This window comes from Rhinatrema bivittatum, chromosome 3, assembly GCF_901001135.1.
Source record: "Rhinatrema bivittatum chromosome 3, aRhiBiv1.1, whole genome shotgun sequence".
Taxonomy (NCBI): domain Eukaryota; kingdom Metazoa; phylum Chordata; class Amphibia; order Gymnophiona; family Rhinatrematidae; genus Rhinatrema; species Rhinatrema bivittatum.
The window spans coordinates 289,150,352-289,165,371 of record NC_042617.1 but is presented as its reverse complement, the minus strand read 5'-3'; the positions used below and the strand labels follow the sequence as shown (position 1 = coordinate 289,165,371).

Here is a 15,020-nt window from a genome sequence, read left to right as displayed (position 1 = left end):
TGTAATAGAAGAGGGAACCTGGGCAGGGCCATGCATAATATCGCGTATATTGCACAATATACTCTGTTTAATGCACGCTAGAGCACACTGCGGTTTGATGCATCTACCTTCTGGGGATTAGGAAATACCACAATTTGCAAACAAATTAGTCCCAAAACACATGCACTATGCCATATATAGGAGGAAAGCACCTCAGTGCCGATATTTTAACTCAATTAGGCATTCACCCTAGGAGGAATGCAGTTTCAGTCATGGGTCCAGAAAACCTCCTCCCTCCCTTTGCCAATTTTTATTTATCTTTCAATTGTAAATGTATTCACTTTTTTAAAAATATTGTTTCTTCTTTGATTCACCATTGTTTTTTTTTTTTTTAAGCATATCTTGTCAGTGTCCCACAATTGATCTCTAATTTAAAAATTGTCGTGTATGATTAAACCACCTCCAAAACTCTGGCTGTTGTAATCCATGTGATTACTATATCAACGGTTGTCTTGCAGCTCAAATTTGAAATAAACGTATCTTTTGTTGTAAAAAAACAAGATTTCCTCTTGGTTAAAGAACATTCTAGAGTGGGCAATTTTCACTGCATCAATTCACCACACCTGATGTTGACAGCGTTTTGCCATAATGGCTGCCTCAGTGTATTTTCTGCAAACATATAATCCAAAATCATCAACAGGACATGCTTTACTATAAAACTTTTCTCTAGGAAAAAAAAGACAATAGGCACTTCCTTATGAACCAGTCTATGATCAATAGCGGTACAATTCCAAATAACAGTGCTTTTCAAAATGAGCGCTTCTTGCCCTATTTATAGTCAGTTGAGTTCACAGCCAACCAATCATTTCTTTTTGCAAGCAACCAATCAAATGGACAGCATTCACTTTTCAGCTATTCCATTGGTCATTTTTTCATGCATTTCAGATCGAGCCCCACGCCACAGCTTCATTCAAATCTTCTCTTTCCACGGTATTTAAACGGTATATCCATTGCTGCTCCCGCCTTGTAAGATATGCATAGATAGTGCCACCTCTGGAATGGTTTTTGGGTTTTTTTTTTTACTACTTCAATAACATGCCATTGAGGCTGCTCAAATGTATGATTATTTTTGAGACAATTATCAACCATTCTTAACTTTAAACAACTTCTATGTTCAATCAGTTTCGTGTGTAACCTTCTTGTTGTTTTGCTACTGTAAATAAGATCACAAGAACATTTAACCAGATTTACCACAAAGGCTGTTGCACAAGTAGAGAATTCTTTCAAATCATATTGTTCGTCGTTGGATCCATAAAAGATTTCACCTATACATTAATACAACACACAGTGCATCGTCCACATTTGTAATGTTCTAGAGTGAAGTGTGAGATGTTATTTGCCAGCCCGCGCATGAACATCCCATAAAGCCAATGGGGCAGATATTCTTTCAAAGGACAATTGAGAATATCGAGTTACATATGTCAGCACATCTTTATTTTATTTATTCATTCTTATAGACCACTCACACAGAGAAACCTTGATTGGTGTAGTGTAGAACATATAAAAAAATCTGACAGTAAAACAATTCTTTAAAAAAAACCACATTACATAATTTTCAAATGCAAAAAAAAAAATAAAAAAATCAATAAAATTGTTAAAACAATAAACCTGTTACATTCTAATCTAAAATGGGAAAAGCCAGGATTTCACCCTTTCCCAAAAGAGCAGGTAATTTAACTCCATCTGCAACTCTTTTGGTGCTGAGTTCCCCAATTCTGGTCCTATAACAGAGAAAAGCCGCTTCCTGATTGACCTTCTTGATACCTCCTTCACTGTTGGTACTCTAAACCAAATCTCTGATGTGGAGGGAAGGCATCTCCTCGGTGGAAATTTACAATTAAATTAAAAGATAAAGAAAAACAGTGAGCGAGAGGAGGTTTTCTGACTCACGACTGAAACCGCAGCCTTCCTAGGGTGAATGCTCAATTGAGTTTAAATATCCGCACGGAGGATCTTTCCTCCTATATGTGGCATAGTGCATGTGTTTTGGGACTCATTTGTTTGCAAGTTCTGGCTTCACCTTCGTTCTGCCTTTTCTACCTATTTTGTTTGGTACATGCGATAAGGAAATGCCTACGATACCCGAAAGTAATCTGCTCGGAAAAGCCGAATAGCAATAAAATAAATAAATATGTGAATTAGTTCAGGGTGAAGTAAAAAGTTTGAAACAGAAATAAGGTAATAACGATTACAAGAAAAGCCAGGCAAGAATAGTGTGCTGCACCCCCCCCATCCTCTCTCTATCCAGCCCCCCCTTTCTGCCATCCTTCCTTTCCCGCTCCTCTGCCCGGGGCAATGCCTGCTCCCTCTCTCCTCCTCCGGCAGGAGACTGTGGAAAGGGAAGGGGGGGGAGGCAGGTGGTGGTGGTGGTGCCCTGCTGGAAAGCGTCTGCCAATGGAAGCCGCGAGCATAGGCAGGCGCCGAGACTCGACTCCTCGCTCATCCCTAGGAAGTGGCAAATCAGGAGGCGCAGCCCTCCACAAGGAAAGTTTAAAAGAAGAAGAAGAAAAAAAAAATCCCCCACAGTAATCGAGTCCGCTTTAGCGATGGGATGAGGAGGAGAGCCGGGGAAAAGCCGTTCCCACCAGCAGCAGCACCAACCCACCTTTGCTTCCTTTCCCCGAAGCATCAGTGCCCTTAATGAAATTACACCGCCTGCCAGCGCGCAATTCTCCATTTCCGGAAAGCGGGCGGCGAAGGGAGGGCGCTATAAAGCGCCCCGTGGGCAGCCGCCCGCTCCCAGTGTCGGCTGCCGCCGCCGCCATGAGCCAGCTGGCCGTGTACCGGGCCATCTACACGGAGGAGCGCTTCCAGCGGCTGCACGGCGCGGCGCCCGAGCGCGCGCGGGAGGGCCTGCGGGCCAGCCTGGCGCGCGGCTGCAGGTGCTCGTGCCGGGGGGCCGCGCGCCTGCTGAGCGCCCGGCTCCCCGTCGCCGGCTGGCTGCCCCGCTACCGGCTGAAGACCTGCCTGCTCGGGGACTTCGTGGCGGGGCTGACCGTGGGCATCGTCCACATCCCCCAAGGTACGTTGGGTCCCGCCCCCCGCACCTACCCCTTTTGGGACGGGGTGGGGGCGACGAAAGAGCGTGCCCGGGTTATCTTGCAGCCCCGGTTCAATGAGTTCCATTGGATACTTAAAAAAAAAAAGTATATATATATTTTTTTTTTTGCAGAACACAGCTAGGAGTTTGTAAAACTGAAATAGAAGCAGAGGATATATCAGCAGTTAAACACCTACAGACCCTTCTAGGCTGCTAGTTCTTATGTGGGATGTTTGTGACATTTTATGATGTTATTGTTATCTTCACTTTATACATGTTGCAATGATCTTATGATTTACCTTTACTGATTTTGTTTAAGCAGCTTTTTTTTTTTTTTTTTGGAAAAGCAGCTTATAAATTTGTACATTAAATTATATAACCTGTCTGCTGCAATAAGCAGACTCTTTATCTCTGGCTTTACCCTCCACTGCTAAAGCTCCTCTCTACCTATTCCCACCTCTTGAAATCCAAAACCAGATGCAGGAGAGTTGGCAGCCATTGGCATCTCTAGATAGAAGTATATGGGGGAGGGGGGCAAGACAAAGTGATAGTTCCACACAACTGGCTTACTCACACAGCATGGCCCCCCTGCCTTTAAATTGGCCTTAACATTGTTTCCCAGCCTTTTCATGTCCAAGGCAAACATACACTAATAAGATTGTTCTGTGGAACACCAGTCTCCATAGAGCAGGCAGTGTGAACATGGAGAGGACTGGTATAGCTAAAAGAAGAACTAGAGAAGCACTGAGACCCACAGGTGTCTCTTAGAAACTTTTAAAACAGAGAGAGAGGGGGTGAAGATGAACATGAACGCAGTATGCTCATGCTCAGCTGTACCTGCTCCTTCAGAAGAAGGGAGAAATTGGTGTGGTGCGAACAGCCTGCTCAGTCAGTTACCTCGACTGCCACATGTGGCTGCCAGACTTCTTTCACTGCTGCTGCTCCCAACACTCAGAGTGAGTGGCATCCAGTACTCAGAGCATGCTCCCCCCATTGCACTCAACCCAGAGAGATAAGACAAACGCTTGAAGGACTCAAAAATAGGGAAGATGCAAAGGTGCTCTGTGCATTGGGTGTGCTGCACAAAGTGGAGCTTAGCTATCTGTGCCCTGCATGCTGCCTATTAATAATTGCCACACTCCAGAGCTCATGCTGCATCTAGAAAGAGGAGGCATTCGTGGGTACTCAGCTTCTAGAAAGAAGCTCCTACATGTTTAAGAACCACCCCCCTAGAGTCTCTTGCTGCTGGGAGTTGCTGAGAGCAGAGCTCGGGTGCTGCCCTGGATCTAAGCATCAGGAAGTGGTGATTTTTCTGTGGCACGCCTGATCGGGTCTGAAGACACACCATGGCACACTGGGTTTGGGAAACATTAGGCTATAAAAGACACAATAAGAAAAAAATCCCAAGGTCGTCCTGTGCAAAATACTGGGCAGTTTCAACCTCCCAATAAAATTATTTGACAGCATAGGAGCCAACTTTTCAAAACGATTGGGGATGCTAAACTCAACACAGATTACCTCTATAGACACAGTGAAGGAGTTTGCTTAGTATTAGGGATGTTCAAGCAGCCACTGCACCCATAGACCTGGCACCTATGTTTGATAGCTTAATTCAACCAATTCTTTTATATGGAGAATTAATTCTAGAGTCAGTTTAGGAAGGGAAGAATGTTAATACAAATCCTGCACTTCCAGTGCTATAACACATGCCACATCCAATAGTGGATTTAGGAAAGTGAATCTTACAATTCACCATACAAAAAACATTATTCAAATTCTGGCATCACCTCAGTAACAGCAACAAAAACATCTTCTACTGCAAGACATTTTGATAAGTAACACAAAGCTCTGCATAAGATATACTCCAAACCCATACAGCAAACCTATCATACTGTAACAGCATTAACTCCAAAGACTCAAATAACAGCCTTTGAAAAAGCAGCACTATAAAAATTACACTGGACCCAAAATACCAATACACTTCCTATTGAGGAAATAGAACAAGCTGGATTGCTACAAATCCCTCAACAGGAGCTACATGTTAGTAGAGTTCCTCGCCTTGATCACACATGCTGAACATGGACATACCCTCAACTAATAATAAAAGACTACAAAATTTTAGAATCAGAAGCACGCAGACTAAAACTGAAATGAGAAAACTTAGGAAGCCAGACAGAAAGGCTGTTTCAGTAAGAAACACGGGAGAACGGGTGCCCACTCACGCAACGAGCGCCCAGCCACCTCTCCTGGGCGTGCGGTCCTATATTTAAATGAGGGGTCACGCTAAAAGGAGGCGTTAGGGACAATTAAGCACCCCTAGTGCCTCCTTGGCCCAGGAGAGGTGGCTCTGTCAGCGGGTTCAGGAAACTGACGCTCAATTTTACCAGCTTTGGTCTTCCGAACCCGCTGACAGCGATAGGTTAGGAAAATGGACACCGTTAAAATTGAGTGTCCATTCTCCTAACCGGACTGATTGGCACATTATTTATTTATTTGTTTGTTTGTTTATTTATTTAACATTTTTGGTTCCTCCAACTTAATATCGCTAGTCAAAGTATGTACAGAAAAGCAGTTTTTTCTGCTTTTCTGTACACTTTACCTGGAGCTTTCAAGTTAACGCCTGCCCTTGAGCAGGCATTAATTTCTGAGCATAAAATGTGTGGATTGGCTGTACATTTTACTTTCAGTATCCTGGGTGAATAACTAATAGCATTTGCATATGATGAGCGCTTTTAGTTTACAGGGGGTTTGGCTATGCGTTTTTGACTCGCTAAACGCCTTACAGTATAAGGGGTAGTGGACGCGTGTTGAAAATACATGGCCAACCGTGTGTTAAAACATGCGCACAGCTGAGTGCACTTTACAGAATCGGCCTGTCTGTAAGCAATGCAATACTGGAGAAAAAACAGAAATGCATTTCTTCCTGAACTTTGCATAAGGCTACATTAGAAGAGATGCACATTTCCCAAAACTGACACATTCCAATATCTAAAAATTGAAATTAAATTTTGTATTTTCTTCCTTTGTCTAGGCATTTTTTTTTCTAATTGGGTTGGTCCTGGTATCTTTTTTTTTCCACTCTCCTATTGTTTGTCTTCTCCTAATTTCTTTTCCAGGATTTCCTATCTATATTTTTCATTTCTTCTCTTGCTTCCTGTCTTCTCTTCCTTCTCTACATTTGTCTCTGACATTGATCTTTCCCTTTCATCTTTGTCTCCATTTCTCTCTTCTCTGCCTTTCTATCCATTCATATCAAGATTTTGCCCTTCATTCTCCCCTTCCCATTCTTCAGTCTTCGTCTTTTACCTCTCACCTACCAACCAGCTTTCCATCTCCCGCTCTCACCCCCTTTGCAGCCCTCACATTCCCTGTCTGTCTCTCCGTTCCCCCATTTCCACCCCTCATCTACATTCCTCCAATTTTCATTTCCTCACCAGCCCCTTCTCCTTCTCCGTCACTCATCTCCTCCTGGCATCCAGCCTCCTTCTTTCTCTTCTCCCTCCCCAGCTTCACATTTCTCCTCTTTCATCTCCTCTCCAGTCTCATTTCCACACTCACTCGCCCCTCCACAGTTTTCTATTTGCACTGCGTCTCAAATTCTTCACAGTCCACTCGGGGACTTCACACCATCTCTTCATTCCTCTCTGCAGACTTCACTTTCCCACTGCTCATTCCTTACCCTCCAGACAGTCTTCCCCCTTCTCACCCATTCCATCTCTGTCTCTTAGATGTTTTCTCAACTCATTCTCTTCTTCCCTTCCTCCAGAGGCTCTTTCCTTCTTCTCCTACATTCTCCCACCTTCTCATTCTCCTCCTTTCCTTCCCCTTCTTACTTTCTCCCACATTGCAGATGCTATCTCCTACTGTCACTCCTTCCCTATGCGCTTCCCCCATCTTCTCACCCCCATCCCTTCCAGGCTCTTACCTCTCCCACTTTCTGAACCGGGACTGACTGAGGCTCGCCCCCCCCCAAAGTTTCTGCCCCTCCCATCAGTCCTCCACCGCCCTTTCCCCAGCCCCATCAATCCCCAACCAGTTTCTCTCCCCCCTACAAGTCCCCCCCGCCAGTTGCTGTAGCCCCAATCCTCCAACCCCATCAGTCCCCATAGTCTCTCTTCCCCCACCAGTTTTTGTGGTTCCCCCCCCCCCTCCCTATGAGTCCCCACCAGTTTCTCTCTTCCAGCAGCAGAAGCAGCGTTTAAGTGAACTTCCATCTCCTGCTACCTGGGGCTTAGTCTCATGGTAGAAGCAGTGCAATCTTGCAGAAACCAGCTCTATAGCAGCAGAAGAGGACCATGTGGCTAAACTCTGTTCCTGCTGCCAGCGCACAGGGAGGGGGAGGCAGTAAAAAAAGGACTGATGGCTGCAGCAGCACCACCAGTGAACCTGCAGCATCAGATTGGGTTGGGGTAACCCACTCCCGATCCAATGTCTGAAACAGGGGGAGGAAAGACATTATTTTTTGAGGTGGCACTTGCCACCTCTTGTTAACCCATAGCGACAGCTATGGAGTTGGTCCACTAGGGCCCTGGGGAGGCAAATTTGAATCCTTTGACTTGTAATCTATGAGGAACATTTTTGAATGGGATCTATCTGCCTAACCACAGAGTTATGCGGCTAGATCTCTGGTTATAAAATTGTCCCAAGCAGAGCTCTAAATGCATATCCAGGGGCATAACTTGATCTATTTCCATAAATATGCATGAAAATTCTCCTACCTAATCCTGTCTGCAGAAATAGCAGGAGCAGAGAGCATGGCTGCTTTTGTTCGCATGCATCTTTGGAGAACTTCCAACTACTTTTCTGCTTGGTGAATTAATGCCAGTCTTAGCAAGGGCTATGCCTACATTTCCTCAGTGGCAACTAGATAATGCCCTTTGCTCCTTCTCCCCTTTTCCCTTTGGAAACATTGCTGCAGTCTAGAATAGATAGCAGAAATTCCTTCCTGGGGCATCCATCCCAGGGGTGGCTGCATGCATTTTCTGAAATTTTAAACTATAATGTCCATTTATAAATCTATATATTTTATTTACTGTCTCTTTCTATTTTAGTAAGGGGTTTGATCCAACTCCTTTTGGTCAAAAAGTCCAACATTATAGTCCCTTTTGCTAACCACAAGCCAAAGTTGCTGTTTCCCAGTTAAATTGTGCAGAATATGTCACTGTCAGCAAGAAAATCCTGCTGCAAACGGAGTAAAAAGAGGGTAAATGCTGCATTTAATCAGCACTTCGCCCCTAAATTCTAGGACACAGAACAAATTCTGGAGGCCTCCTGAAGAAGAGACAGATGTGGCCTCTGACGCTCATGCGCTACGTCTTTCTTTTTCTACAGCAATTTTATTCTTCAGGTTTAATTCAATTAGTCATAGTTGTTTACAAAAGTAAGTTAACTGTGTTACAGGTTACAGCAAATATTTAAAATTGCATGAAAAGTTGCTTGATCCCTTGTCAACTGGCTCTAAACACAAATCTTAACTTTTTCCCTTTGTTCCCATGAAGCACTCATTCACGCCCTAATATGTTTTGTGGGCTCTCTTAGTCCTTTTATTTCCTAGACTGACATTTTATAATGGTGTTCTTTCATACTTAATCCGCAAAACAATATAATCCTCTTTATTTTTTCCCATTCGCACTTGTGCCAATTTTTATTTATTTATTTTATTTAAAATATTTTTAGGCCGCCTATATCGAAGAACTCAAGCTAAGCGGATCACACCTTAACCTATAACGGTAAAAATCCACAGACAGAAAAGACAATGTATACCTGTTAAAACATCAAAATTCAATTAAAAGCTTCCCTAAGCAATAGCGCTTTAAGCTGTTTCCCAAAAAGTTTCAAATCCGTCATCAGCAACCGCAATTCAATGGGCAGCTCATTCCCTAACTTTAGGTCCAATTATTGATAAGGTTCAATTCCTAGGCAGTTGCAGTTGGGCTTCCTCTGTAGAAGGAATCATTAGCAACTGCTGACCGGAGGAACGTAATGAACAAGAGGGCTGATGAGGCAGAAACATTTTTGCAAAATAAGATGAATGTACATTATTTTAAAGCAATATAAACCATAATCCAAACTTTACATTTCACACCCAACTCAACAGGCAGTCGGGGGAGGGGACGTGATGTGCTCCTGCAATAGTTGAGCAAGTTCTTATCTGATTTTGCCAGTTTCTATAATTTGGCAGATTCTTATTCTTCCAAACATTGCCAGGTTTAGGAACAGGCTACATAAGGTACAGATTATGAGGGGCTTCTAAATACACAATAAAATTCTACATTTCAAGTTTTACCATTGTTTTGATAATGCTATGGAGCCTCTTAAGCTTCACATAGTTTAGGGTCTCAGCATGTCTTATTCCAGCCCTGCTTCCAAAACATTAAAACAACGTTTTAAGCTATTGTTATGGCTGTAGTCCAATATTTTTACATGCCCTCAGACAAACTTTATCTATTAGAAAAAAAAATGCTCTTATTTGTCTAGTTTAAAGAGTGATCCAAGATCTTTTCTATTCAATTCTTTCTATCTTTCCAATAGCTCTAATTTATATGTGCCACAACATTTTTTTTTTAATTGGCCCAAGCAAAGGGATTGCAATCTTCAAAGATTCACAAATGAATTCCAAAGAAAGAAATGAGATGGAATGAATATTCTCCACTTTCACAATATTACATTTTTTTGGTCTTTTTTGGTCTCTGAACTCTGAGACTTTTTTGGTCTCTGAACTTCCATTTATTATTAGACTTGCCATTAACTAAGGATCATGATTACCATTGGTTTATTGTATTTGCTGTTATTTTGTTGGTATTTTTTGATATATATCATGTCTGTTATTTCAATTTCTCTGTAAAGCCTGTTGCTGAATTATTGTTTATTGTAAACCGAGGTGATGTTTTTAACGTGCCGCGGTATATAAAAAATCACTAAATAAATAATAAATAATAAATAAATAAATTACAAGGGCACACAAGGCAATTAGTAATATTCAAGCAAAGATACTTGAAGTGAGTCTAGTTTTTGCCAGTTTCAGTTTTGCAGTGAAGCATTTTGCAATTTGCACATCTTTAACCCCTTAAATTTATTTTAGAATTCACTTGGTCAACAATGGCTCAACTCCTTGGGGAAGAGCCGAGCCACAAAACTCCCCTAGTTATATCATTTTATACTTTAGGGTCCTTCATTTTCAGTTTAAACCAATTTTTTACTCGTAAATTCCTGGATTTTTCCAAAGGTGGCAATTCACCCTAATTTTAGGCTGATTAAAAAGCTGCTCCAGCATTTCAAGGACTGCAGCACTACTGGAAGCCAGGGTGGGCCAAAGCACATGGTGCTTACAAGTCTCATCCTGCACCATTGAAAGCGCTCACCCTCCATTGCTGCCCGTGTCATGTTTAAAGTCCTGCATTCTCACCCCCCCCCCCCAAGCTGCCAAAGTATCTGATGCCACAAATGCATTTGAAGCAGGTCCTGTCCCAGCAGAAGCACTTCCTGGCAAGCTCTATGGCCTTGCACAAAACCAGAAATGCAGAGCGCGGGAGCCTCAGGAAGCACACTGCCAAAAGAGAGAGAGAAGAGCTACTACCAGTAAGGAGGAAGGCTGTTGTGTTTGGGGGCGGAAGGGAGATTACTTGGCAGGGTGGGGTTAGGGGGAGAGAGGGACATGCTAGGCAGGGGCTGGGGGTAGAGTTGGGGTTGCTGCTGAGTGGGTGGATCTGTTTAATATTTTATGGTCCTGACCTCTGTCCACCAAAATGAACTGATGTTTACCTGGAAAAACGAGTCTTGTTTTTGCAAAAGATTTTCTCCTGTTTTTGTTCTTGTCATAATAAACCCTGTTAAATTCCCGGAAAAAATAAAGAACAATAACAACCGAAAATGAAGGTCCCTCTCTATGGGGGTACTGAGTGTGGTTCAACTGTGGAACTAGAGAAACAGAATTGTAAAGGGAAATAGGAAGGTTTGAAGTTCTGCTCTCCTGGCCTGGGGAGGAATGTGGATCGAGAAGGGCATAGAAGGCGAGGACCACTAGGGTGGGCTGGGATGGGACTCTGAAAGTGGGGCAGGGCCCCAGATGGAAATTGAGGAGACAGTGGGTCCCCACTGTGCGCCCATAATGTCAGTGCTGTTCAGACAGCAAGACGGCGTGCAGCATTCCCAGAACAATGCAAACACATCCCAAGCAAGCTGAACAACTTCCAAAACACAGATGTACAAGGAGATAACACGAGGAGTGGACATTTCCTCAACCTTTTTTTCTCTGATTTTTTTCCTACAGGAATGGCCTTTGCCCTTCTGACCTCTGTGGCTCCAGTCTACGGCCTCTACACTTCCTTCTTCCCAGTCATCCTTTACATGCTGTTTGGAACTGGGCGCCATGTGTCTACTGGTGAGTGGAATGTTTGCCAGCTTATTTTCTATGCAAGGGCAAATGTGAATTTCAGGCCGCAGTGAAATGTCGGTCAGATGCAGAAATTTCTGGGATTAAAGGGGGCGCAGGCACGAGGAGGGGGTGCATGTAGCTTCGCCTCCTTTGGACTTGATTTTCAAAGCAAATTATATGCACAAATTCCCGGGGTGTTTTAGGAGGTGTTTTTTTTTTTTTTTTTTGCTTGTAAGTGGTGTTTTGAAAATCAATTGGGGGCCAATGTGTGTAAAAGTACTGTGTAACTAGGTTTTATTCATATTTGTACGGGCCTCGAGGAGAAGAAATTGCCACGGTTGGAGCTGGGGCAGATTTGCGACTTACATGCATGCTTTTTTGATACATTAAACTTAAGTTACCCCCCCAAGTTGCGCCCTGCTTGAAGCAGGTGTAATCTTGAGTGCTCAGCCAATTACGCAAACGCTTTTAAAGCAAACTTATGCATGTACGTTTGCTTTGGAAATACTCTGTCCATGCAGACTTTACCACTGTTATAAAATTACCCTCCCTGCGCTGAACCATTAAGAGGCAAAAGTCCTTTGCCCTTCATGATGCAGGTAAGTATTGGAGGTTTAGTTAATCCCATTATTTACACAGACGAAAAAGCTTGTGTAAACCCCTCTCCCGATGTTTGCACACCTGCTGAACTATGTATAAACACAACAGTGCCACAGGAAGTTTGTCTAGACCTTTGTTACACTCTAGGATTTGCTGTCCTCCAGGTACTTTTGCCGTCCTGAGTTTGATGACTGGCTCTGTGATCGAGCGCCTTGTCCCCAAACCTTTGGATCTGAACGCCACCAGTGCCGAAGTGGAGGAGATCGAGCAGCAAAGGATAGGAGTGGCCGCGGCTATCGCTTTCCTGATGGGACTCATCATGGTAGGCTGCTTGGTTATGAGATGATAATGAGCAACATGGAAGCTAGTTAATACCCTGGCAGAAGCGTTTCCATTTCTGGCCTCTTCTTAGCCCACAGAGACATTGCCTGGCCCATGGGATACTGCGTGATGAACTTTAAAAATTAACTTTTTTTTTTTACTTTTTTACCAAGTTGTTGTTCTAGTATAAATAAGAATTTCATAGGCACAAAGACCTATAAAAATGTAGGATAACTGCAACCATATTTATACCAACCCTCAGGCCGGGGGGGGGGGGGGGGGGGGGGGGGGGGGGTTGGACGCGCGTTTTTGACGCGCTAGCTTTACCCCTTATTCAGTAAGGGGTAATAGCGCATCGAAACGCGCGCGTCCAACCCCCCCTCCCCTATTAGTTGTTCCCGCGCGATTCAGAAAGTAAAATGTGCAGCCAAGCCGCACATTTTACTTTCAGAAATTAGCGCCTATCCAAAGGCAGGCGTTAATTTCTCTCAGCACCGGGAAAGTGCACAGAAAAGCAGTAAAAACTGCTTTTCTGTACCCCCTCCGACTTAATATCATGGCGATATTAAGTCGGAGGTCTCAAAAGTAAAAAAATAATTTAAAATTTAAAATCAGCCCGCGGCTCGCGGGTTGAAAAACGGACGCTCAATTTTGCCGGCGTCCGGTTTCCGACGTGGCTGTCAGCGGGTCCGAGAACAGACACCAGCAAAATTGAGCGTCAGCTGTCAAACCCGTTGACAGCCTCCTTTTACCACGGGCTCTAATTAGCATATTTTTATTTACTGTATCGCGCGCACAGGACACTGGCCTGTGCGCGTGCCGGGAAAGCGGGCACTCGCCTGCTCTCCCACGTTTCTTTTTGTATCGGCCTGCCTATGAGTACCATCCACGAAAGGAAAAATTGTCAATAGTGCACCTATCTTCAAAGTTACGTTTATAATTTCAGACTTACACAAAATAATCTGATTTACAAACACAAGGTCTAAACATAAATTGAGTTTGAATATCAGCTTGCTATGTCACACGTAACTTAACCTGATGCAAAATGGGGCTGCAGAGTTCTGTGCATACTTAATGTTTGTATGCATGGGGGTAGATTTTCAAAAAACGCGAATAGGTGTACTTTTGCTGGCGCATCAGGCGCAAGCAAAAGTACGCTGGATTTTAGTAGATACGCGCGGAGCCGCGCGTATCTGCTAAAAACCTGGATCGGCGTGCGCAAGGCTATTGATTTTGTATAGCCGGCGTGCGCCGAGTCGCGCAGCCTACCCCCGTTCCCTCCAAGGCCGCTCCGAAATCGGAGCGGCCTTGGAGGGAATCCTCTAACGCCCTCCCCTCACCTTCCTCTCCCTTCCTCTACCTAACCCACCCGCCCGGCCCTGTCTACACCCCCCCCCCTTACCTTTCTCCGGGGATTTACGCCTCCCGGAGGGAGAAGTAAATGCCCGCGCGCCAGCGGGCCTGTTGCGCGCCGGGACGTGACCTGGGGGCGGGTACGGAGGGCGCGGCCACGCCCCTGGACCGCCCCGGGCCGTAGCCACGCCCCCGTACCCGCCCCCAAAACGCTGCCGACACGCCCCCTAAACGCCGCGACGACCGGGCCCGCCCCCCGACACGCCCCCCTCGGAGAACCCCGGGACTTACGCGAGTCCCGGGGCTCTGCGCGCGCCGGTAGGCCTATGTAAAATAGGCTCACCGGCACGCAGGGCCCTGCTCGCCTAAATCCGCCCGGTTTTGGGCGGATTTAGGCGAGCAGGCAGCTGAAAATCCACTTAAGTGCTAGAATATTTCACTGAGCACCCGGCTTCCTTACTTTTATGAAGTCTGTCTTCCCTTATAGGGATAATTTACAAAATTCTGTGTTTTGGTGCAAAGTCCGTAGTGGTCATTTGTTAATTATTCAAGAAACCTTCTCTGGATGTTAATGCATTATTGAATTATTGCCCTGTCTCCACTATTTCTTTTACTGGCAAATTGATTTAGTTGGCGGTTGCTTTTCAACAATCATTTTTTGTAACGCCATCAGATGTTAGATATTGCAAAGTTTGTGTTCAGACCATTACATAGTAGAAAGTAATTTACTGGCTTTGTCAGATTATCTGCATAGGTTGATGGACAAAGGGATGGGTATGGGTAGATCTTAACACTGCGTTTGATACAGTTGATCACTGTATCTTATTAGATTGTCTTCATGCCATTAGAATTGATTCTTTCTTAGAGAATAGGCTTCAGTGGCAAATTTTGGGAGAATTGACCTTTTTTTTTTTTTTCTTTCTTGGCCTCTCAGTTCCGTAGTTTTGCAGGGGTTGAGCATGTCCTTACTACTTTTTCATAGCTATGTTCAGTGTTTGGGACCCTTAATCCAGAATTTCAATATGATCCAGTTTATGTATGATATACTGTTGCTCTGGTCTACTGGTCAGAAAAGGGTAGATGCCATTCTGAAGGTCAATACGTGTCTGAAGGAAATGGCTTCATGACTGAAGGGTTATAAATTAAAATGTATCCCTACAAAAACTGAAGGTTTTTGTGTTAGGAAGTCTTCTTTGACCCTTATTCCACCTGTCATTACATTAAAAAGCTCTGATTTGCCATTGTCTAATCAGGTTCATATGCTTGGTCTGATCGTTGACTAAAATTAAAAAA

General features: G+C 44.1%; 1 protein-coding gene across 1 annotated transcript in view; it reads left to right on the top strand.

Annotated features, from left to right (window-relative positions):
* The first annotated feature begins 2,530 nt into the window (after window positions 1-2,530).
* Window positions 2,531-15,020, top strand: part of SLC26A10 (solute carrier family 26 member 10) — a 97,751-nt gene continuing 85,261 nt past the window's right edge. Inside the window, exons 1-3 of the mRNA XM_029594921.1 lie at window positions 2,531-3,061; window positions 11,349-11,459; window positions 12,218-12,375. Of these exons, the coding sequence (XP_029450781.1) occupies window positions 2,680-3,061; window positions 11,349-11,459; window positions 12,218-12,375 (651 nt within the window). The 5' untranslated portion in view covers window positions 2,531-2,679. The remainder of the gene's footprint in view (window positions 3,062-11,348; window positions 11,460-12,217; window positions 12,376-15,020) is intronic.